Source organism: Salmo salar, chromosome ssa22, assembly GCF_905237065.1.
Source record: "Salmo salar chromosome ssa22, Ssal_v3.1, whole genome shotgun sequence".
NCBI lineage: Eukaryota > Metazoa > Chordata > Actinopteri > Salmoniformes > Salmonidae > Salmo > Salmo salar.
The window spans coordinates 53,889,519-53,912,401 of record NC_059463.1 but is presented as its reverse complement, the minus strand read 5'-3'; the positions used below and the strand labels follow the sequence as shown (position 1 = coordinate 53,912,401).

At 42.3% G+C, this 22,883-nt stretch overlaps 1 protein-coding gene across 4 annotated transcripts; it reads right to left on the bottom strand.

Annotated features, from left to right (window-relative positions):
- Positions 1-17,704: 17,704 nt before the first annotated feature.
- Positions 17,705-22,371, bottom strand: LOC106611445 (deoxyribonuclease gamma). Of its 4 annotated transcripts, none has more exons than XM_014211648.2 (10): positions 22,079-22,371; positions 20,069-20,154; positions 19,834-19,922; positions 19,644-19,730; positions 19,386-19,498; positions 19,097-19,209; positions 18,724-18,881; positions 18,421-18,517; positions 18,174-18,240; positions 17,705-17,962 (listed from the first exon to the last, which is right to left on the bottom strand). In XM_014211648.2, the coding sequence occupies exons 2-10, from the start codon at positions 20,147-20,149 to the stop codon at positions 17,943-17,945; spliced, it is 825 nt and encodes a 274-aa protein (XP_014067123.2). In that variant the 5' UTR covers positions 20,150-20,154; positions 22,079-22,371; the 3' UTR covers positions 17,705-17,942. The 4 variants fall into 4 exon arrangements, with proteins under 4 accessions (XP_014067123.2, XP_014067124.2, XP_045561425.1 ...); XM_014211649.2 differs by having other exon boundaries at positions 20,069-20,157; positions 22,079-22,339; XM_045705469.1 differs by lacking the exon at positions 19,644-19,730.
- Between the last annotated feature and the right edge of the window lie 512 nt (positions 22,372-22,883).

The window sequence follows — 22,883 nt, the reverse complement described above, 5'->3', positions numbered from 1 at the left end:
TGATCTCTGAATGTGTGGTTCCCACCGTGAAGCAAGGAAGAGGATGTGTGATGGTGTGGGGTTGCTTTGCTGGTGACACTGTCTGTGATTTATTTAGAATTGAAGGCACACTTAACCAGCATGGCTACCATAGCAATCTGCAGCGATAAGCGATCCCATCTGGTTTGCGTTCAGTCGGACTATCATTTGTTTTTCAACAGGACAATGACCTAAAACACACCTCCAGGCTGTGTAAAGGCTATTTGACCAAGGAGAGTGATGGAGTGCTGCATCAGATGACCTGGCCTCCACAATCACCCGACTTCAACCCAATTGAGAGGGTTTGGGATGAGTTGGACCGCAGGGTGAAGGAAAAGCAGCCAACAAGTGCTCAGCATATGTGGGAACTCCTTCAAGACTGTTGGAAAAGCATTATTCATGAAGCTGGTGTGCAAAGCCGTCATCAAGGCAAAGGGTGGCTACTTTGTAGAATCTAAAATCTAAAATATATTTTGATTTGTTATACACTTTTTTGCTAACTACATGATTCCATATGTGTTATTTTTGATGTCTTCGCTATTACTCTGCAATATAGAAAATAGTAAAAATAAAGAAAAACCCTTGAATGAGTAGGTGTGTCCAAACTTTTGACTGGGACTGTATATGCAGAGCAACCGAACTAAAGATGGGTGCATGTTTTGTGGAACAACACACGCAAGAGCCAAATGCCCAGCGTATGGTGGAAAAAAATTACCATTTTGCTAAAGTGTGCAGACAAAGACAAAGTAAGCCTGTTAATCTGCTAGAACAGGATACATGCAGTGATCACAATGATGATGAAGAATGATAAAATGCTATACATGACAGATGTCAATTCTGTTCAAAGTGGCAAAGATAAATGGTTCAAAAACTTAAAGCCCCACTGACATGGGATAACCGGGACTATGATCCAAGCAGCACTCAAACGCCAGCTAGACAGTGGCTCAACTGTTAATATACTTGGCTACAGAGACTTTATGCAAGTAATGCAGGATGGAGATGCAAAGCTACAACCAAGCAAGGCAAGGCTAAGGCTATACGATGGCTCCGTAATTACACCAGTAGGGGAGTGTAAACTACAAGCAAATCATGATGAGGAAACACGAGCTTCAATGCCATACAACTCTCCTTCCGTGGCCTCCAACTGCTCTTAAATGCAAGTAAAACTAAATGCATGCTCTTCAACCGATCGCTGCCCACACCTGCCCGCCCGACTAGCATCACTACTCTGGACGCTTCTGACGAAGAATATGTGGACAACTACAAATACCTAGGTGTCTGGTTAGACTGTGAACTCTCCTTCCAGACTCACATTAAGCATCTCCAATCCAAAATTAAATCTATAAGAGGCTTCCTATTTCGCATCAAAGCATCCTTTACTCATGCTGCCAAACATACCCTCGTAAAACTGACCAACCTACCGATCCTCGACTTCGGCGATGTCATTTACAAAATAGCCTCCAACACTCTACTCATCAAACTGGATGCAGTCTATCACAGTGCCATCCGTTTTGAAACCAAAGCCCCATATACTACCCACCACTGCGACCTGTACACTCTCGTTGGCTGGCCCTCGCTTCATACTCGTCGCCAAACCCACTGGCTCCAGGTCATCTATAAGTCTATGCTAGGTAAAGCCCCGCTTTATCTCAGCTCACTGGTCACCATAGCAGCACCCTCCCGTAGCACCCGCTCCAGCAGGTATATCTCACTGGTCATCCCTAAAGCCAATTATTTCTTTGGCCGCCTCTCCTTCCAGTTCTCTGCTGCCAATGACTGGAACAAACTGCAAAAATCACTGAAGCTGGAGACTCATAGCTTTAAGCACCAGCTGTCAGAGCAGCTCACAGATCACTGCACCTGTACATAGCCCATCTGTAAATAGCCCATCTAACTACCCCATCCCCATACTGTATTTATTTATTTATCTTGCTCCTTTGCACTCCAGTATCTCTACTTGCACATTCATCTTCTGCACATCTACCATTCCAGTGTTTAATTTCTATATTGTAATTATTTCGCCACCATGGCCTATTTATTGCCTTACGTCCCTTATCCTACCTCATTTCAACACACTGTATATAGACTTTTTCTACTGTATTATTGACTGTATGTTTGTTTATTCCATGTGTAACTCTGTGTTGTTGTTTTTGTTGTACTGCTTTGCTTTATCTTGGCCAGGTCGCAGTTGTAAGTGAGAACTTGTTCTCAACTAGCCTAGCTGGTTATATAAAGGTTAAATTAAATAAAATAAAATGTGCAAACATTCCAGGTGGCGGAAGCCTTGCAAAAGCCTCTCCTTCCAGCAGAAACGTGTGAAAAGCTCAACCTGCTACAGCTCAACCAACCAGCATGTCGTTCATCATGTCGGCACCAAAGAAACAACACCTCAGAGGCAATACTGAAACAGTTTGAGGATGTTCTTGAAGGGATGGGTACCAGTTCAGCACCACCTGGTAGGGGATGAGTCTGTCAGACCAGTTCAACAGCTTTCCCGCCGAATCCCCATTCCACTGAAAGAAAATATACTAAAGTCTGTTGATTCAATGGAGGAACATGGTGTCAGTACCAAACCTACTAAGTGTATAAGCAACATGGTTGTGGTGGAAACACTTGTCAAAATACGAGTCTAAGAGCCCTGAACAAAGCCCTATGCAGGGCACATTACCAAATTCTGACAAGTCTGGATGCAAAATAATTGATACTGGTAGGTATGTTTAGATGAAGAAAGCAGTTACTTCACCCCATTTTGGACCCCCAAGGGGAGATAACGGTGGACAAGGTTACCTTTTGGAGTGAAACCAGCTGCAGAGGAATATCAGCGAAGGCAACACGATGCACTTCAGGGACTGCGAGAACAAGCGTCATAGATGATGACATCACGGCTGTGGTGCCACAATTGAAGAAGCAGTGCAGGACCATGACCACAACCTAACTCAGCTCTTACAAAGAGCAAAGGGAGATGAATTTAAAGGTGAATAAAGACAAAAGTTAAGCTCAGCCTCACAAGTATTAAATATATGGGATATCTCTTGACAGCTAAAATACACTTACGTATTTGGTTTTAAATATACTTAATTATCAAAAGTAAAAGTATTTGCTGAAATACACTTAAGTATCAAAAGTAAAAGTAAAAGTATTCAACATTACAAATTCCTTATATTAAGCAAACCAGATGGCCTCATTTTCTTTTTTTATGTACAGATAGCCAGTGGCACACTCCAACACCCAGACATCATTTACAAATGAAGCATGTAAGTGAGTCAGCCAGATCAGAGGCAGTAGAGATGACCAGGGCCCTGTTTCATAAAGCAGGTTTAACAAACTCTGAGTTTAAACCTGAACTCTGGGTTGACTAACTCTGAGCTGTCAAACTCTGGTTTCAGAACAGGTGATAACAATTAGTTAAATCAACTCTGAGTTAAGTTAACCCTGAGTAAAGCACATGGATGAGGAGATAAAAAGCCCTCATCAATGGAACGCAGATAACATGATTCATCATGGCAACAGGAGAAAAAAGGGCTTGAAACTCCTACTTCTCCCCAGTGGAGTTAGAAATATTAATGAATGCAGAATATGACTTTATATTTCAGAAAAAAAGCAATACAGTAGCAGAAGCAAAAGAACGTGAGCTGGTGTGGCAGAAAATTGCTGACCGATTCAATGTGTGAGTATATTTATGCAGGTGCAACCCAACAGGCACAAAACGTACTTGGCAGCAACTGAATATGAAATATAAAAACATACTTCAAATAGGTAAGGTATAATTTCATGTTGTTTAGCCTACCCTACCTAGTTAAACAGCATTCAGTGGCTTCATTCAACATGTGATATATTTAAGTAGTTGGTGAAATTTAATAAGCAAAAAAAGAAACATTTTCAGCCATCCCAACACTGCCAGTATTTAATATTGTCTATTTGAAAGTAACACCTAAAATCCTTTATACATACAAGTCTCCAAATTTGTGTTTACTGGACAAGTTCAAATTTGACCTCCATTATTAGCCAATAGAAAAAAGGCTGAGGGCCGAAAAACAGGTGGGGGTCCACCACAACTCACAGAGGCTGAAGAGATGGCCCTCAGTCAAAACAGGTGGGGGTCCACCACAACTCACAGAGGCTGAAGAGATGGCCCTCAGTCAAAACAGGTGGGGGTCCACCACAACTCACAGAGGCTGAAGAGATGGCCCTCAGTCAAAACAGGTGGGCGACAGATTGCTGAAGACATCTCTGGAGGAAGCTCATTTGACCCAACCACCCCCCAGGACACAAGGGCCTACTTAAGAGGTTAATTATTCAAATGAATGATATATGTACATTCATCCTTTTGCCAGTGTTACCTCAGTGACGCTCCCACCCATCCATCTTAGACACAACTTTGGCACACTGATTTTTTTGTAGCGGTACAATTCTTTGTAATTGACTGCTGTAACTTTTTCAGATTCTTAATTGTCCTTAAGACATCATCATCTATTTTAAGGTGACTCAGAGTTATATATTTGAAAAATTGTGATGTGGCCTGCACACTGTTGTGAAAACTAAATGCAAATTAGGTGGGGCACTTTTATGAGTAAAGTTATAATTTAACTGTCTAATCTTCTTCATCTTCTACCAGTTACTGGTGGTGTAATCTGTCTGGTGGAGCCTTCTACCAGTTACTGGTGGTGTAATCTGTCTGGTGGGGCCTTCTACCAGTTACTGGTGGTGTAATCTGTCTGGTGGGGCCTTCTACCAGTTACTGGTGGTGTAATCTGTCTGGTGGAGCCTTCTACCAGTTACTGGTGGTGTAATGTGTCTGGTGGGGCCTTCTACCAGTTACTGGTGGTGTAATCTGTCTGGTGGAGCCTTCTACCAGTTACTGGTGGTGTAATCTGTCTGGTGGGGCCTTCTACCAGTTACTGGTGGTGTAATCTGTCTGGTGGAGCCTTCTACCAGTTACTGATGTTATAGTCTGTCTGGTGGAGCCTTCTACCAGTTACTGGTGGTGTAATCTGTCTGGTGGAGCCTTCTACCAGTTACTGGTGGTGTAATCTGTCTGGTGGGGCCTTCTACCAGTTACTGATGTTATAGTCTGTCTGGTGGAGCCTTCTACCAGTTACTGATGTTATAGTCTGTCTGGTGGAGCCTTCTACCAGTTACTGATGTTATAATCTGTCTGGTGGAGCCTTCTACCAGTTACTGGTGGTGTAATCTGTCTGGTGGAGCCTTCTACCAGTTACTGATGTTATAGTCTGTCTGGTGGAGCCTTCTGCCAGTTACTGGTGGTGTAATCTGTCTGGTGGAGCCTTCTACCAGTTACTGATGTTATAGTCTGTCTGGTGGAGCCTTCTACCAGTTACTGATGTTATAGTCTGTCTGGTGGAGCCTTAAACCAGTTACTGATGTTATAGTCTGTCTGGTGGAGCCTTCTACCAGTTACTGATGTTATAGTCTGTCTGGTGGAGCCTTCTACCAGTTACTGATGTTATAGTCTGTCTGGTGGAGCCTTCTACCAGTTACTGATGGTGTAATCTGTCTGGTGGAGCCTTCTACCAGTTACTGATGGTGTAGTCTGTCTGGTGGAGCCTTCTACCAGTTACTGATGTTATAGTCTGTCTGGTGGAGCCTTCTACCAGTTACTGGTGGTGTAATCTGTCTGGTGGAGCCTTCTACCAGTTACTGATGTTATAATCTGTCTGGTGGAGCCTTCTACCAGTTACTGATGTTATAGTCTGTCTGGTGGAGCCTTCTACCAGTTGCTGATGTTATAATCTGTCTGGTGGAGCCTTCTACCAGTTACTGATGTTATAGTCTGTCTGGTGGAGCCTTCTACCAGTTACTGGTGGTGTAATCTGTCTGGTGGAGCCTTCTACCAGTTACTGATGGTGTAATCTGTCTGGTGGGGCCTTCTACCAGTTACTGATGTTATAGTCTGTCTGGTGGAGCCTTCTACCAGTTACTGATGTTATAGTCTGTCTGGTGGAGCCTTCTACCAGTTACTGGTGGTGTAATCTGTCTGGTGGAGCCTTCTACCAGTTACTGGTGGTGTAATCTGTCTGGTGGGGCCTTCTACCAGTTACTGATGTTATAGTCTGTCTGGTGGAGCCTTCTACCAGTTACTGATGTTATAGTCTGTCTGGTGGGGCCTTCTACCAGTTACTGATGTTATAGTCTGTCTGGTGGAGCCTTCTACCAGTTACTGGTGGTGTAATCTGTCTGGTGGAGCCTTCTACCAGTTACTGGTGGTGTAATCTGTCTGGTGGAGCCTTCTACCAGTTATTGATGTTATAGTCTGTCTGGTGGAGCCTTCTACCAGTTACTGGTGGTGTAATCTGTCTGGTGGAGCCTTCTACCAGTTACTGATGTTATAGTCTGTCTGGTGGAGCCTTCTACCAGTTACTGATGTTATAGTCTGTCTGGTGGAGCCTTCTACCAGTTACTGGTGGTGTAATCTGTCTGGTGGAGCCTTCTACCAGTTACTGATGTTATAGTCTGTCTGGTGGAGCCTTCTACCAGTTACTGATGTTATAGTCTGTCTGGTGGAGCCTTCTACCAGTTACTGGTGGTGTAATCTGTCTGGTGGAGCCTTCTACCAGTTACTGGTGGTGTAATCTGTCTGGTGGAGCCTTCTACCAGTTACTGGTGGTGTAATCTGTCTGGTGGAGCCTTCTACCAGTTACTGATGTTATAGTCTGTCTGGTGGGGCCTTCTACCAGTTACTGATGTTATAGTCTGTCTGGTGGAGCCTTCTACCAGTTACTGATGTTATAGTCTGTCTGGTGGAGCCTTCTACCAGTTACTGATGTTATAGTCTGTCTGGTGGAGCCTTCTACCAGTTACTGATGTTATAGTCTGTCTGGTGGAGCCTTCTACCAGTTACTGATGGTGTAATCTGTCTGGTGGAGCCTTCTACCAGTTACTGATGTTATAGTCTGTCTGGTGGAGCCTTCTACCAGTTACTGATGTTATAGTCTGTCTGGTGGAGCCTTCTACCAGTTACTGATGTTATAGTCTGTCTGGTGGAGCCTTCTACCAGTTACTGGTGGTGTAATCTGTCTGGTGGAGCCTTCTACCAGTTACTGATGTTATAGTCTGTCTGGTGGAGCCTTCTACCAGTTACTGATGTTATAGTCTGTCTGGTGGAGCCTTCTACCAGTTACTGATGGTGTAATCTGTCTGGTGGGGCCTTCTACCAGTTACTGATGTTATAGTCTGTCTGGTGGAGCCTTCTACCAGTTACTGATGTTATAGTCTGTCTGGTGGGGCCTTCTACCAGTTACTGGTGGTGTAATCTGTCTGGTGGAGCCTTCTACCAGTTACTGATGGTGTAATCTGTCTGGTGGAGCCTTCTACCAGTTACTGGTGGTGTCATCTGTCTGGTGGGGCCTTCTACCAGTTACTGATGGTGTAATCTGTCTGGTGGAGCCTTCTACCAGTTACTGATGTTATAGTCTGTCTGGTGGAGCCTTCTACCAGTTACTGATGTTATAGTCTGTCTGGTGGAGCCTTCTACCAGTTACTGATGGTGTAATCTGTCTGGTGGAGCCTTCTACCAGTTACTGATGGTGTAATCTGTCTGGTGGGGCCTTCTACCAGTTACTGGTGGTGTAATCTGTCTGGTGGAGCCTTCTACCAGTTACTGATGGTGTCATCTGTCTGGTGGAGCCTTCTACCAGTTACTGGTGGTGTAATCTGTCTGGTGGAGCCTTCTACCAGTTACTGATGTTATAGTCTGTCTGGTGGAGCCTTCTACCAGTTACTGGTGGTGTAATCTGTCTGGTGGAGCCTTCTACCAGTTACTGATGGTGTCATCTGTCTGGTGGAGCCTTCTACCAGTTACTGGTGGTGTAATCTGTCTGGTGGAGCCTTCTACCAGTTACTGATGGTGTAATCTGTCTGGTGGAGCCTTCTACCAGTTACTGATGTTATAGTCTGTCTGGTGGAGCCTTCTACCAGTTACTGGTGTTATAGTCTGTCTGGTGGAGCCTTCTACCAGTTACTGATGTTATAGTCTGTCTGGTGGAGCCTTCTACCAGTTACTGATGGTGTAATCTGTCTGGTGGAGCCTTCTACCAGTTACTGATGTTATAGTCTGTCTGGTGGAGCCTTCTACCAGTTACTGGTGGTGTAATCTGTCTGGTGGAGCCTTCTACCAGTTACTGGTGGTGTCATCTGTCTGGTGGAGCCTTCTACCAGTTACTGGTGGTGTCATCTGTCTGGTGGAGCCTTCTACCAGTTACTGGTGGTGTAATCTGTCTGGTGGGGCCTTCTACCAGTTACTGATGTTATAGTCTGTCTGGTGGAGCCTTCTACCAGTTACTGATGTTATAGTCTGTCTGGTGGAGCCTTCTACCAGTTACTGATGTTATAGTCTGTCTGGTGGAGCCTTCTACCAGTTACTGATGGTGTAATCTGTCTGGTGGAGCCTTCTACCAGTTACTGATGTTATAGTCTGTCTGGTGGAGCCTTCTACCAGTTACTGATGGTGTAATCTGTCTGGTGGAGCCTTCTACCAGTTACTGGTGGTGTAATCTGTCTGGTGGAGCCTTCTACCAGTTACTGGTGGTGTAATCTGTCTGGTGGAGCCTTCTACCAGTTACTGGTGGTGTAATCTGTCTGGTGGAGCCTTCTACCAGTTACTGGTGGTGTAGTCTGTCTGGTGGAGCCTTCTACCAGTTACTGGTGGTGTAGTCTGTCTGGTGGAGCCTTCTACCAGTTACTGATGGTGTAATCTGTCTGGTGGAGCCTTCTACCAGTTACTGGTGGTGTAATCTGTCTGGTGGAGCCTTCTACCAGTTACTGATGTTATAGTCTGTCTGGTGGAGCCTTCTACCAGTTACTGATGTTATAGTCTGTCTGGTGGAGCCTTCTACCAGTTACTGATGTTATAGTCTGTCTGGTGGAGCCTTCTACCAGTTACTGATGTTATAGTCTGTCTGGTGGAGCCTTCTACCAGTTACTGATGTTATAGTCTGTCTGGTGGAGCCTTCTACCAGTTACTGATGTTATAGTCTGTCTGGTGGAGCCTTCTACCAGTTACTGATGGTGTAATCTGTCTGGTGGAGCCTTCTACCAGTTACTGATGTTATAGTCTGTCTGGTGGAGCCTTCTACCAGTTACTGGTGGTGTAATCTGTCTGGTGGAGCCTTCTACCAGTTACTGATGTTATAGTCTGTCTGGTGGAGCCTTCTACCAGTTACTGATGTTATAGTCTGTCTGGTGGAGCCTTCTACCAGTTACTGATGTTATAGTCTGTCTGGTGGAGCCTTCTACCAGTTACTGATGGTGTAATCTGTCTGGTGGAGCCTTCTACCAGTTACTGGTGGTGTCATCTGTCTGGTGGAGCCTTCTACCAGTTACTGATGTTATAGTCTGTCTGGTGGAGCCTTCTACCAGTTACTGGTGGTGTAATCTGTCTGGTGGAGCCTTCTACCAGTTACTGATGTTATAGTCTGTCTTGTGGAGCCTTCTACCAGTTACTGATGTTATAGTCTGTCTGGTGGAGCCTTCTACCAGTTACTGATGTTATAGTCTGTCTGGTGGAGCCTTCTACCAGTTACTGATGTTATAGTCTGTCTGGTGGAGCCTTCTGCCATAACAGACCTCCATGCAGTTGTAAATACTCTTAATACTCCACTGATTTTTCATAATGGGTTAGAGTAGAACACCAATGTTGTTCATTTTCATTACAGGAGAATGATGAAGACACCTGTCAGCTGCCACAGAGAGGGAAGATGCAGAGAGGGAAGATGCAGAGAGGGAAGATGCAGAGAGGGACGATGCAGAGAGGGACGATGCAGAGAGGGACGATGCAGAGAGGGACGATACAGAGAGGGACGATGCAGAGAGGGACGATGCAGAGAGGGACGATGCAGAGAGGGACGATACAGAGAGGGACGATGCAGAGAGGGACGATGCAGAGAGGGACGATGCAGAGAGGGACGATACAGAGAGGCCTATTGAGGTTTACACCTTAAAAATCACATCTAACAGTTGATAGTGTTGTACCATAATAAAACTAGCACCTTATTTTTCTCTAACAGAGCAATGCTGGAAATGAGGAAGAGGGTCCATCCAATTTACCTCAGCACAACTTACCTCAGTAAAATGTTGTTCAGCATATGCCCATGACTTACAATGAAACTAAGTAGACATGGCATTGTGAAACTCAATGTTATTTGTTTGTGTTCCTATAGCTCCCTGTGAAACAGCTGTACAATGTGTACTTAAAGAAACAAATTGAAAAATGTCATTTAGAAATTGACCACATAAGGCTGCAGATGCAAACGATAAAAATAGAAATACAACTGCTGGAACATCAGTTAAAGGTGGGTGAGGAGCCCACAGGTGGTACATCAGTTAAAGGTGGGTGAGGAGTCCACAGGTGGTACATCAGTTAAAGGTGGGTGAGGAGTCCACAGGTGGTACATTAGTTAAAGGTGGGTGAGGAGTCCACAGGTGGTACATCAGTTAAAGGTGGGTGAGGAGTCCACAGGTGGTACATTAGTTAAAGGTGGGTGAGGAGCCCACAGGTGGTACATTAGTTAAAGGTGGGTGAGGAGCCCACAGGTGGTACATCAGTTAAAGGTGGGTGAGGAGTCCACAGGTGGTACATCAGTTAAAGGTGGGTGAGGTGTCCACAGGTGGTACATCAGTTAAAGGTGGGTGAGGAGTCCACAGGTGGTACATCAGTTAAAGGTGGGTGAGGTGTCCACAGGTGGTACATCAGTTAAAGGTGGGTGAGGTGTCCACAGGTGGTACATCAGTTGGTGGGTGAGGTGTCCACAGGTGGTACATCAGTTAAAGGTGGGTGAGGAGTCCACAGGTGGTACATCAGTTAAAGGTGGGTGAGGTGTCCACAGGTGGTACATCAGGGTGGGTGAGGTGTCCACAGGTGGTACATCAGTTAAAGGTGGGTGAGGAGTCCACAGGTGGTACATCAGTTAAAGGTGGGTGAGGAGTCCACAGGTGGTACATCAGTTAAAGGTGGGTGAGGTGTCCACAGGTGGTACATCAGTTAAAGGTGGGTGAGGTGTCCACAGGTGGTACATCAGTTAAAGGTGGGTGAGGTGTCCACAGGTGGTACATTAGTTAAAGGTGGGTGAGGAGCCCACAGGTGGTACATTAGTTAAAGGTGGGTGAGGAGTCCATAGGTGGTACATCAGTTAAAGGTGGGTGAGGAGTCCACAGGTGGTACATCAGTTAAAGGTGGGTGAGGAGTCCACAGGTGGTACATCAGTTAAAGGTGGGTGAGGTGTCCACAGGTGGTATATTAGTTAAAGGTGGGTGAGGAGCCAACAGGTGGTACATTAGTTAAAGGTGGGTGAGGAGTCCACAGGTGGTACATCAGTTAAAGGTGGGTGAGGTGTCCACAGGTGGTACATCAGTTAAAGGTGGGTGAGGTGTCCACAGGTGGTACATCAGGGTGGGTGAGGAGTCCACAGGTGGTACATCAGTTAAAGGTGGGTGAGGAGTCCACAGGTGGTAATTAGCTGCAGTAGCTGTATTGAGAAGTCTCTTTCATTTGAAATGCTAAAGACTACTATTTAGGCCTACCTGCACATTAATGCTGTGGAAAGACTTCATTTACTGAAGGAGCTGTGATAGGAATATGAGTGCCATCTATGCAGCCAATCACACCTGGAAACCCTAAAATATATCAAATGAACTGATTAGTGCTTCATGTCTCAAAGCTTCATGTTAAATAAATCAATTATTGCCTGGACTGATGCATACAATTCTGTGGAATTGTTCTTTGATGAGGCTTGTGGGTCTGTGACTTGGGAACACCACAAAAGTCTACAGTAAACATTTCAGTGCAAGAGTCACATTCTTGACAGCCCGACAGACGGTTGCCTTGGAAATATGCTCATCGTCACTGATGTTATATAGAAAACTCCCGTTGGCAAAAAAAAACTAAGTGCAACACAAAGAATTTATTCCCCGAACTGAGAGCATGCCCACGATGTGTCAAATGAACGATATGGGGGCTGAAAATATTGTTCAGATGAATGATCGATTGTGCAGAAAAACAGAAACGCTCAAACAGATAATCAGTGTCACAGGCCGGCTCATAGCCAGTGGCAAAAATGAGGGGACATGGACAACAGGTATAGGCCAATCAAAAGGTTCTTTATTATAAAACAAAAAACTATTAACTTTAACCAAAGAAAAAGGAATGAGGTGTGGAAATGTCATAATGTAGGGTGTATGTAAAGTGCATGGATGCATGAATCTGTGTGTGGGAACATGACTGAATGGAAACCTACAAAGGAACAAACAAAACAGGATCATACCTGGAGGAGCAGGGAGGGAGAGAGAGGTTAGTGAAGCAGCAGGTTTAAATACCCTGAGCCCAGGTGGCTCCAATCACTAACGACCCTCCTCTGCCTGCAGGAGAAACCGTCCCTGCACTGCAGAGGAGGGGCCGTGACATCAGGGAACGATAAATCATCTAAGCGGGGTCTGATCACCCTCTTCCCGAGGGAGATTTCTGCGGAGTGTTTGTGCTTCAATATCAACTGTCTCTTCAAGAAAAGGACACGCCATATCTGACACCTCCTTCAGTCTGCTAACTCAGGGTTAGTTGAGGAAAACCTGCCAGCGAACAGGTTAGCTTTACGGAGTATGTTGCCATAGTAACTGACTCGGAGTTAAGCTGAACTGGTTTTGTGAAAACCAAAAACCCAGAGTTTCCTTCAACTCTGAGTCAACTAACTCTCATTACCTTCCCTATATCTGTCACCTCCTTAGTTCCATTCCCCAGGCAGTATTGACTATGTGTTTCTTCTCTGTATACTACGCTTGTATCGGTCCATGTATCGTTTCTTATTAAACTCACCACCTGTACTTGCTTCCTGGCTCCCAGCTTCCACATTACAAATGTTCTCTTGATAATAAGTGTGGGAATTAGAGCATTTTCATGTCCTGCTGTGAATTTAAATGTAATGAGTACTTTTGGGTGTCAGGGAAAATGTATGGAGTAAAAAGTACATCATTTTCTTTAGGAATGTAGTGAAGTAAAAGTAAAAGTTGTCAAAAAAATAAATAGTAAAGTAAAGTACAGATACCCGCAAAAAACGACTTAATAGTACTTTCAAGTATTTTTACTTAAGTGATTTACACCACTGGATGTTGGCTACTTAACTTGAAGCAGCAAATTCTGAAGGTGTGAATAATGCGACAAATAAGTGATTATAATACAATAGGTAGGTCTAGGCTAACGCATACAAAACAGAAAGTAGAACGTCTCCAAATAATCTGTAGGACAACAAACATATTTATCTCCCAAAGTTGTCTGTTTTCACAACAGCTCCCAACCGCAGCATGAAAAATGCCGACCTCTGTCCAGACCAGCAGGTCACGCAGGCATTCTGCAGAAATGCAGCCCTCTGCCCCAGGGCTACCCTGCCAGAGTTGATATCTCTAGACGCTCAAAGGTCTGGTATGTGCTAATAGTGTATAGACACGGTAAACGTCAGGATAAGCCTAGATTTTTCCGACACTAACATTACAACAAAACTTACTCTAACAATACAAAATAATCACGTTTTAGGGTTTGATGACATAGCTAACATGTCAAGACGTTTATTGTTTTTAATTGCATGGAATGCCATCCTGGTCATGACATGTTGGAACTTGCCCTGATGAGGGGCTAAAATAAATAGGGGCCCTGTGGAACTCTCAGGTGTGCCGCGAAACTATTCCTAATCTTGATCATTGTTTTTTGAACACTCACTGTGACCTGTGGAATGCACATGGAATTTTGACTTGGAAGCACTACTGGCGGTCAGATGAAACATCAAAGGGCACATGGTTACATCTGTATCACTGTTTCAAGTCCAGTGTCCTCAGGCTGTTGTATCATTCGATGTGCATGCATCACCAGCAAAGGCATTTATTTTGTCTGTGACAACCATTACAACAGGCAAGTCTGATTAGGCTTCGCCAGTCATTTATTTCTTAATATATGGCTCTGGTCTGACCTAAAACATAGCCTCTACCATAAAAACAAACGGAGCATGGCTTTGTGTCTGTGGTTGTCTCTACCTTTTTACCCTTTGTGCTGTTGTCTGTGCCCAATAGTGTTTGAACCATGTTTTTGTGCTGCTACCATGTTGTTGTCATGTTGTGTTGCTACCATGCTGTGTTGTCATTTGTTGCTGCCTTTCTATGTTCTTGTCTTATGTCTCTCTTTATATAGTATTATGTTGTCTCTGTCAGGGATTTCTTCGTCGGAGGACGATATAACGAAATCATCGTGGGAAAAAAGATGACCAATACGCAGCAGAGTTGATGTAGTTCATTTTGAACATTTAATAAACTCAAAATGGGTATACAAGATAACAAAACAAAACTCACGATAACCTGACAGTCCTGTTAGGCATACTTACACGGAACAATTGACAAACTGACAGTCTGGTAAGGCACAAGGCTATACACAGAATAATCCCCCACAAATCACACACAAACACACCCTAATATATGGGACTCTCAATCAAAGGCAGATAGACAACACCTGCCTTCAACTGAGAGTCCCAACCCCAATTAACCAAACATAGAAACACCCACACTAGACTAACCATCGAATACAAACACATAGACCATCAACCAAAAACACGGAAATACTAAATCAAACACCCTTTACACAAACACACCACCCCGAACCACATAAAACAAATACCCTCTGCCACGTCCTGACCAAACTATAATACTAATTAACCTTTATACTGGCCAGGACGTGACAGTCTCTCTTGTCGTGATGTGTGTTTTGTCCTATATTTATATTTTATTTGTATTTTTTATCAAAGCCCCCATCCCCGCAGGAGGCCTTTTGCCTTGTGGTAGGGTGTCATTTTAAATGATCATTTGTTCTTAACTAGTTAAATAAAGGTTCAATTAAAATTTTAAATTAAAAATAACAATGCAGAAAACCGCTCACCTGTAGCCCAAACCGTTCAAAATGGAAGACAAATTTGACATATTTTTACTTCTGGCCAGGCTCGCTGGAATAATATTAAATTGGTACACACAAATTAACCATCATGAGTAAGGAACTATCAAAACAATGAAAATATTTCAAATACACCCGATTTAATATACATATATACTGTATACAGTACTAGTCAAAAGTTTTGGACACCCCTACTCATTCAAGGGTTTTTCTTTATTTTTACTATTTTCTATTTTGTAGAATAATAGTGAAGACATCAAAACTATGAAATAACACATATGGAATCATGTAGTAACCAAAAAAATGTGTTAAACAAATCAAAATATATTCGGCTTTTAGATTCTTCAAAGTAGCCACCCTTTGCCTTGATGACAGCTTTGCATACTCTTGGCATTCTCTCAACCAGCTTCACCCGGAATGCTTTTCCAACAGTCATGTAGGATTTCCCACATATGCTGAGCACTTGTTGGCTGCTTTTCCTTCACTCTGCGGTCCAACTCATCCCAAATCAATTGTGGTGAGGTCGGGCGATTGTGGAGGCCAGGTCATCTGACGCAGCACTCCATCACTATCCTTCTTGGTCAAATAGGGCTCCTGAGTGGCGCAGCGCTCTAAGGTACTGCATCTCAGTGCAAGAGTCATCACTGCAGTCCCTGGTTAAAATCCAGGCTGCATCACTGATATAATAATTTGTATGTGTTAATATAATGGCTAAAGTGTTCCACTCTGAAATTGTATAATAGTGTGAAATGTTTGAGAATCATGAGAAGATAAAACAAGGATTTGTGTAGATCTGTAGGAATTTTAATGCTAGGGTATTATATTCTTTAGTAGGGATGTAAGCAGAGTGAAGTTATAGAGTAGATAATAGAAAATCATTAGAGGTTTTCAAACCAAGAGGGCCCCAACGGGGGAGGGGAGGTGAAAGCCTTGAAGAATGTGGCAAAATTTATGGTTCTTTGTGGTTAGTGGAAAAGTACTGGTTGTTTGAGCAGGGAGTGGTCTAAAGATAGGAATGTGTGTGTGTATTATAAAAGGACTGAGTCCTCATTTTTGACTTTAGAGCTCTCATGAATAAAGATCTGTGAACCTTTTTATAAAATCTGAGACTTTGCCCAATTATTAGTGAATCCAGGGTCTTACAAACCTCGTTGAATTGGTTAAAGATTAAATGCATTATTGGGATTGAAAATTCCCTTAACAATCACATCTGGCTGTGATTGGGAGTCCCAAAGGGTGGCGCATGTCCATGTTTGACTGGGGTAGGCCGTCATTAACTGACTTGCCGAGTGAAATATATATTTTTTAAATAAATAAAAATAGCTCTTACACAGCCTGGAGGTGTGTTGGGTCATTGTCCTGTTGGAAAAAAAAGATAGTCCCACTAAGAGCAAAACAGATGGTGGTTAAGTGTGCCTTGAATTTGAAATAAATCACAGACAGTGTCACCAGCAAAGCACCCCCACACCATACCACCTCCTCAGTGCTTCACGGTGGGAGCCACACATGTGGAGATCAGCCACTCTGCGTCTCACAAAAACACAGAGGTTGGAACCAAAAATCTCAAATTTGGACTCATCAGACAGATTTCCACCGGTTTAATGTCCATTGCTCGTGTTTCTTAGCCCAAGCAAGTCTCTTCTTATTATTGGTGTCCTTTAGTAGTGGTTTCTATGCAGCAATTCAACCATGAATGCTTGATTCAGTCTTCTCTGAGCAGTTGATGTTGAGATATGTCTGTTACTTGAACTCTGTGACGCGTTAATTTGGGCTGCAATTTCTGCGGTGCAGTTAACTCTAATGAACTTTTCCTCTGCAGCAGAGGTAACTCTGGGTCTTCCTTTCCTGTGGCGGTCCTCATAAGAGCCAGTTTCATTATAGCGCTTGATGGTTTTTGCGACTGCACTTGAAGAAACGTTCAAAGATCTTACATTTTTCCGTATTGACTGACCTTCATGTGTTAAAGTAATGATGAACTGTCATTTCTCTTTGCTTATTTGAGCTGTTCTTGCCATAATATGGACTTGGTCTTTTACCAAATAGGGCTATCTTCTGTATACCATCCCTACCTTGTCACAAGACAACTGATTGGCTCAAACACATTAAGAAGGAAATAAATTCCACAAATTAACTTTTAACAAGGCACACCTGTTAAAATAAATGCATTCCAGGTGACCACCTCATGTAGCTGGTTGAGAAAATGCCAAGGGTGTGCAAAGCTGTAATCAAGGCAAAGAGTGGCTACTTTGAAGAATCTCTAATATAAAATATATTTTTATTTGATTAACACTTTTTTGGTTACTACATTATTATTTCATAGTTGTGATGTCTTTACTATTATTCTACAATGTAGAAAATAGTAAAAATAAAGAAAAACCCTTGAATGAGTAGGTGTGTCCAAACATTTGACTGGTACTGTATTTAGCATGGTTTTATCAATGTCTAGATTTTTCCCTTTTGTTCAGCTGGTGGAACAATCAAGAAGTCTGGAAAGAAGGTATTTGAAGACCATGCACTCATATGTTGCTGAATCACAGCCCCCTGTGAAATCCAACCCACCTCCCTCTCTCTCCCTCAGTTTTTTTCTTTCATTTCTATCAATAGTAAAAAGAGGAAAACATGAAATGACCTTTTTGAATTATAATTTTCAATGTGGTCTTGTAAATAATTTACATTTACATTTAAGTCATTTAGCAGACGCTCTTATCCAGAGCGACTTACAAATTGATATAATAAAGTATTGTAACTACTGCAGGATTTTCACTCCATCATCTTTATTTGAGATTCGGTCAAGATACACATCAGTTTTAGATCAGTAGCTACACTAGACATACAAATATGATATACAGTATTAATATGACTAGTAATGAGGTAAGATTTAATCACAGTTCAATGTAACTTTTCCTAAGCTTGACCATCCTTATAAGCCTTCTTCTCCAGATCCATCACCTCTTCACTCACTTCCTCTGTCCTCCTGTCCATGTACAGGGTTCTATTTCCCAGTCGCAGAGCCTGAAAATCAGATTTGTTTTGTTATATCTACAATTATTTTTCTGTGTCGGGTCATATGTGCGTCTGTGTATGGATTGATATGTGAATGTGTGTGTGGAATGATTTGTCTGTAAAGATGACGCTGTTTAGTTTTTTTGTCTTTACCCCGTTTTGACAATTTTCTTTAAGAGGAAAGTTTGGATCAATGATAAAGATCAATGATGCTGCTTACTCTGTTTTGTTGGTGTTTTTCTTTTCAGCTCTACCTCCACAGGGTAATGGTCGCTCACCTTCAGGGCCTAATAAAGCATAGTAGTTACATGTTGAGACATGAGTCAGACGGCTCAACTTTGACATGTACTGTATTTCTAGGACAGATTGTCACAATGTAGGCTACTAACATGTTCATTTCATCTACTTATATTATTGTAATCAAACCATCTACCAGGATGGAATTTGTCTGTAACCTGCATACTTACATCTTCTTCAGAAAGCCCATATGCAATCTGGAAGTTGAACGGTTTGGCAGAGTTTGGCACGATGGCGTTAAGCATGTCAACCCCATAGATCACAATCCTAGATGTTGATCAGAAAAGGAAGTCAGCAGTCATTCCATATTACACACAAGTAAATTAGTTTTATAATAGCTTTTATGACAGCTCTTATGACATTTTAACCACCTTTAAACAATACCAAAGAAATGTCAAATGAACTCCATAGGTGATTATCTGTTTCATACATGAGGCGTTCATTAATTAATTTCACAAATCACACTGAGCCACCTGTCATAAGTGTTATCGTTGCCTGTGTTTGCTGTGGTATCCACGTCATCTTTAATCAGCCAGTGGAAATTTTTGTCACTGCGGATACGGATGGCTTTCATGCCCTTTTTAGAAAGGTAGGAACCGTCTGCATTGAAGTCACCTAGGATCATGACGTTCTGGTACAGAGAGAAACATTCAACAACAACAGTTACTTTTCATCCAGAATAAGGACACTGTTTTTAGGAGAGCATACATAGTTATCTTGAAATCCCCATGTGGCTGGTTTTGTATTTTACTTGTCAAAGGCTCATATATACGGTTTGGTGACAAGTGCACTTTCTAAACCCAAGGGAGGTGTTAAGCTCTGTCAATGGTTTAGCTCAGAGCTTACATCAGTCTTCCATTTCTTTGTCACTTCCAGGAAGACATCATAAAGCTCATCCAGCTCTTTCACTGAATCCTCAGGCTTGGTGTGCACTGGGATCAGTACCAAGTCCTCAAGCACTGAGCAACACAGGAAGAGATGAGAAATATATATTACAGCTGTTTATGAATGGGCTTTTACTCTCTGCTGCAATATCCAGCTGTCTGTCTGTTTGCCGTTCACGCTCATATTATTTGCTAAATCAAATGCCATATGGATGGATCATGCTTAATTCTAGCACTCCTGTGCCCCTTACCAGAGTGGAGACATTTGAAGCGAAGAATGTAAGGCTCCCTGGCGAAGGCGTCCACATCTCCAGCCTGGTTGTCCTCATATTGCCAGGTGTTAACCAAGTCCACCAAATCATCCCTTTCAGAACAAACAATACAACACGTTTAATAGCATTAGTCCTGCATTATATGTATTTTTTTTTTATCAGATCACAATGTAAAAACATGAATGGCATCAGATAGAGGTTTATGAGGATAAAGTTGACCATGTGTTTGAATTGTACCTGTACAGAAACATAAACTGCTCCTTGTATCTGTCTCTTCCCAGACGAGAGCTGATTTGCAGAGTGTAGTGTTGCTTTTTATTAGCCCTGTAATGACACACCTGTAATGAGTGATACTTATCATGTAGGGTCAGGAGTTTCCCTAGTTGTATATTTTATAGCGTCACATGAGGGAAATCACTTGACTTACTTATTTAATTCCTTCAGGAACTTTTCCACTGAAGTGCCGCTCTCGTCCACCACCTCCAGAATCACTATGATGTCATAGCGAGACACAATCTGATAGGACGAAAGGAAGAAAAAGGAAAAAAACGTTCATTAATTGATTTGTTTATATGTACTATAACATCCTTGTTTTGAGGATAGTTTGACAAATGTTTCTCTGAGGGAATTATAAGATCACGAATAGAATCATATAGCTGTACCTTCACAAGGGTAGCAAGGGTGTTTGGGTTTGATAGCTTACGCTGCCCAAATTTCTGGATGTTGAAAGATGCAACCTTCATGACTGCTGCTGGAAAAAGAGATAAATAAAATCACATCCATGTAAAACTATAATGAACTGCTAGTTGATCAAACAAGCAACGATTCCAGAAAAAGGATGTAATTACCTAAACCAAAACAAGTTTAATAGTCCATGTGTTTATTGCCCTCTGTGTGGGTTTTATGATAATGCACAACAGCAATGTCTCATAAATGGCTCAGCACAAGGAAAACATGCTTCAGGACATACATTAGGATATACTCAGTACATCTGGCTAGATTCTTGTTAAAATTCCTGATGCAAAGGTAGTGTTTCTATTGGCATGGCCACATGATTAAACTATTTTAGTGAAAGGGTTGGAAAGCATGTCTCTGAGTACACTTATTTAGAACCTTTAAAAAGGGTTCTTCGGCTTGACCCTGTAGAACCCTTTATGGTTCCAGAACCTTTTCACCAAACAAAGAACCCTTTTAGAGACCTTTATTCTGTAGAGAAGGTCCCTGTAAATAAAACTCTTTCTAAGAGTGCAGTCATGCACCTTGTTCAGTGGCCCTGTGAGATCTATAACAACCCTCCATTATCTTCAATGGCAGAAGATCTCCTCATGGTGTGAAAAAAACAGGACTATTTCAGCGCTACACGTGAATCTGCTAGAGAACATAATAGTAGTTTACAAACTATGTAATATGAAGGTCATTACATTGTACATTTAATACTGAAAATCTAATTTGTACTAGAGTCTCCTTCAAAAAATGAATTATTTATATCAAGGGATTAAGCTAAAAATGTCCTTTCATTGTGTTAGGTTAAAGGTCCTCTGTTTGATATCCAGAGTACTTGTCATATCAGCGGTCACTCCTGGTTGGGTGGAGGTGAAACCAGTTGATCAAGGTAGGATGGAGCTGGATAAACTGGAGCTGAGGAGTTCAAATTCAAATGCTTCAAGATGAGTTGATCTGCTGACAACAGAATGGAGGGCTATTTCCCTATGGAACACGTTGCAACATCGCAGCTCCACAGTCTGTGGTTGCAACTCTAATACAGTAATACAACTGTGAGCCAGCAGTTGTACCACTATTTAATTATATCCTTTATTTTACCAGGAAGTGCTGTTAGATGAGAATGTATTTCTGAGGGAGACCTGGCCAAAGCAGCATTTCCATACAGTTCTTTCAACAAAGTTTTCAGAGGTGTAGGCTTAGTCACTCCATATGTGTAATTCCTCACCAGATGTGAAATTCCTAGTTGTGAGGAATTCCACCAAGCAGGACAGATAAAAATAATACATGAAGTCACTTTAGTCCTACAGTGACTCAGCCTACGGACTAGGAGTAGGTTACTGTAGCAACAGCGTGTGACTGATTCTAACTTCTCTTTGTTGTGCAATAAACAGGGTTTCTTCTCACAGAACAGTAGTTCTGGATGACTGGCTGGAACAGAATTATGAATTCAATGTCATGTAGGTAGCATGCAAAAACAATCCAGCATATTTCAGGCAAATTAAACCACTAGAGTTGTAAAAGGATGTAACATGATCTCTGTTGACAAGCTCCAACATGCTCAGACATTACCTGTGGTATATTGTGTGGGAAGGGGCTTACAGGAATGTTCTATCTGGTTTCTTTCACTGACAAACTTGCAAAAACAAATGATATATTTTACCATCAGTTCAAATACCTCCAAACCCTAATAACACGAGAATAACAGAAGGCTTAGAACAGTGTTTCCCAACTCCAGTCCTCAAGTACCCCCAACAGTGTTCATTTGTATTGTAGCCCTGGACAAGATCACCTGATTCAACTTGTCAATTAATCATCAAGCCCTCAATGAATTAAAGCAAAACAAGAAAATCATTGAACATTTTCCAAGTATTTAAAATTGATTGTGCTGGAGTCTGCATACAAATGAAGGAATACCTCATATCTGTAAAATCCATTTCGACTTCACTTACCTGAAGGGATGATAGGCTCTATGATGATGTGGTGCAGTATCTTGTTTAGCAATGAACAACTGTAACTCTCTTACAGGGGCTTGGCCTTCTTATAGCAAGCATATGTCACTTGATTGGCTGAAACTTGTGTGTGAGCCAAGCCCAGCCCCTAGTTGATAGAGCGGCCCCAGCTGAACCAGTCAGTAAAGGATAACCAAAACATTAACATCCTGCCCACACACTTTTCTAACAGATCACCTGCAACTACAGTATATCAGGCTTACCTTCTCTTAAAAGGAGGTTACTGAAGTAATATTCATTAGAAACACTCCTACACTGGTTTAAGAGGGTTCGGCCAACACGCTATCTATAGATACAGTAGCAACGTATCTCTGTATGTACAGTGCCTTGTACAAGTATTCATCCACCTTGGCGTTTTTCCTGTTTTGTTGCATTACAACCTGTAATTTAAATTGATTTTTATTTGGATTTCATGTAATGGACTTACACAAAATAGTCCAAATTGGTGAAGCGAAATGAAAAAAACTACTTGTTTCATAAAATGCGAAAAAATAAATAATGGAAAAGTGGTGCGTGCATACTGTATGTACTCACCCCCTTTGCTATGAAGCCCCTAAATAAGATCTGGTGCAACCAATTACCTTCAGAAGTCACATAATTAGTTAAATAAAGTCCACCTGTGTGCAATCAAAGTGTCACATGATCTGTCACGTGATCTCAGTATATATACACCTGTTTTGAAAGGCCCCAGAGTCTGCAAAACCACTAAGCAAGGGACACCACCAAGCAAGTGGCACCATGAAGA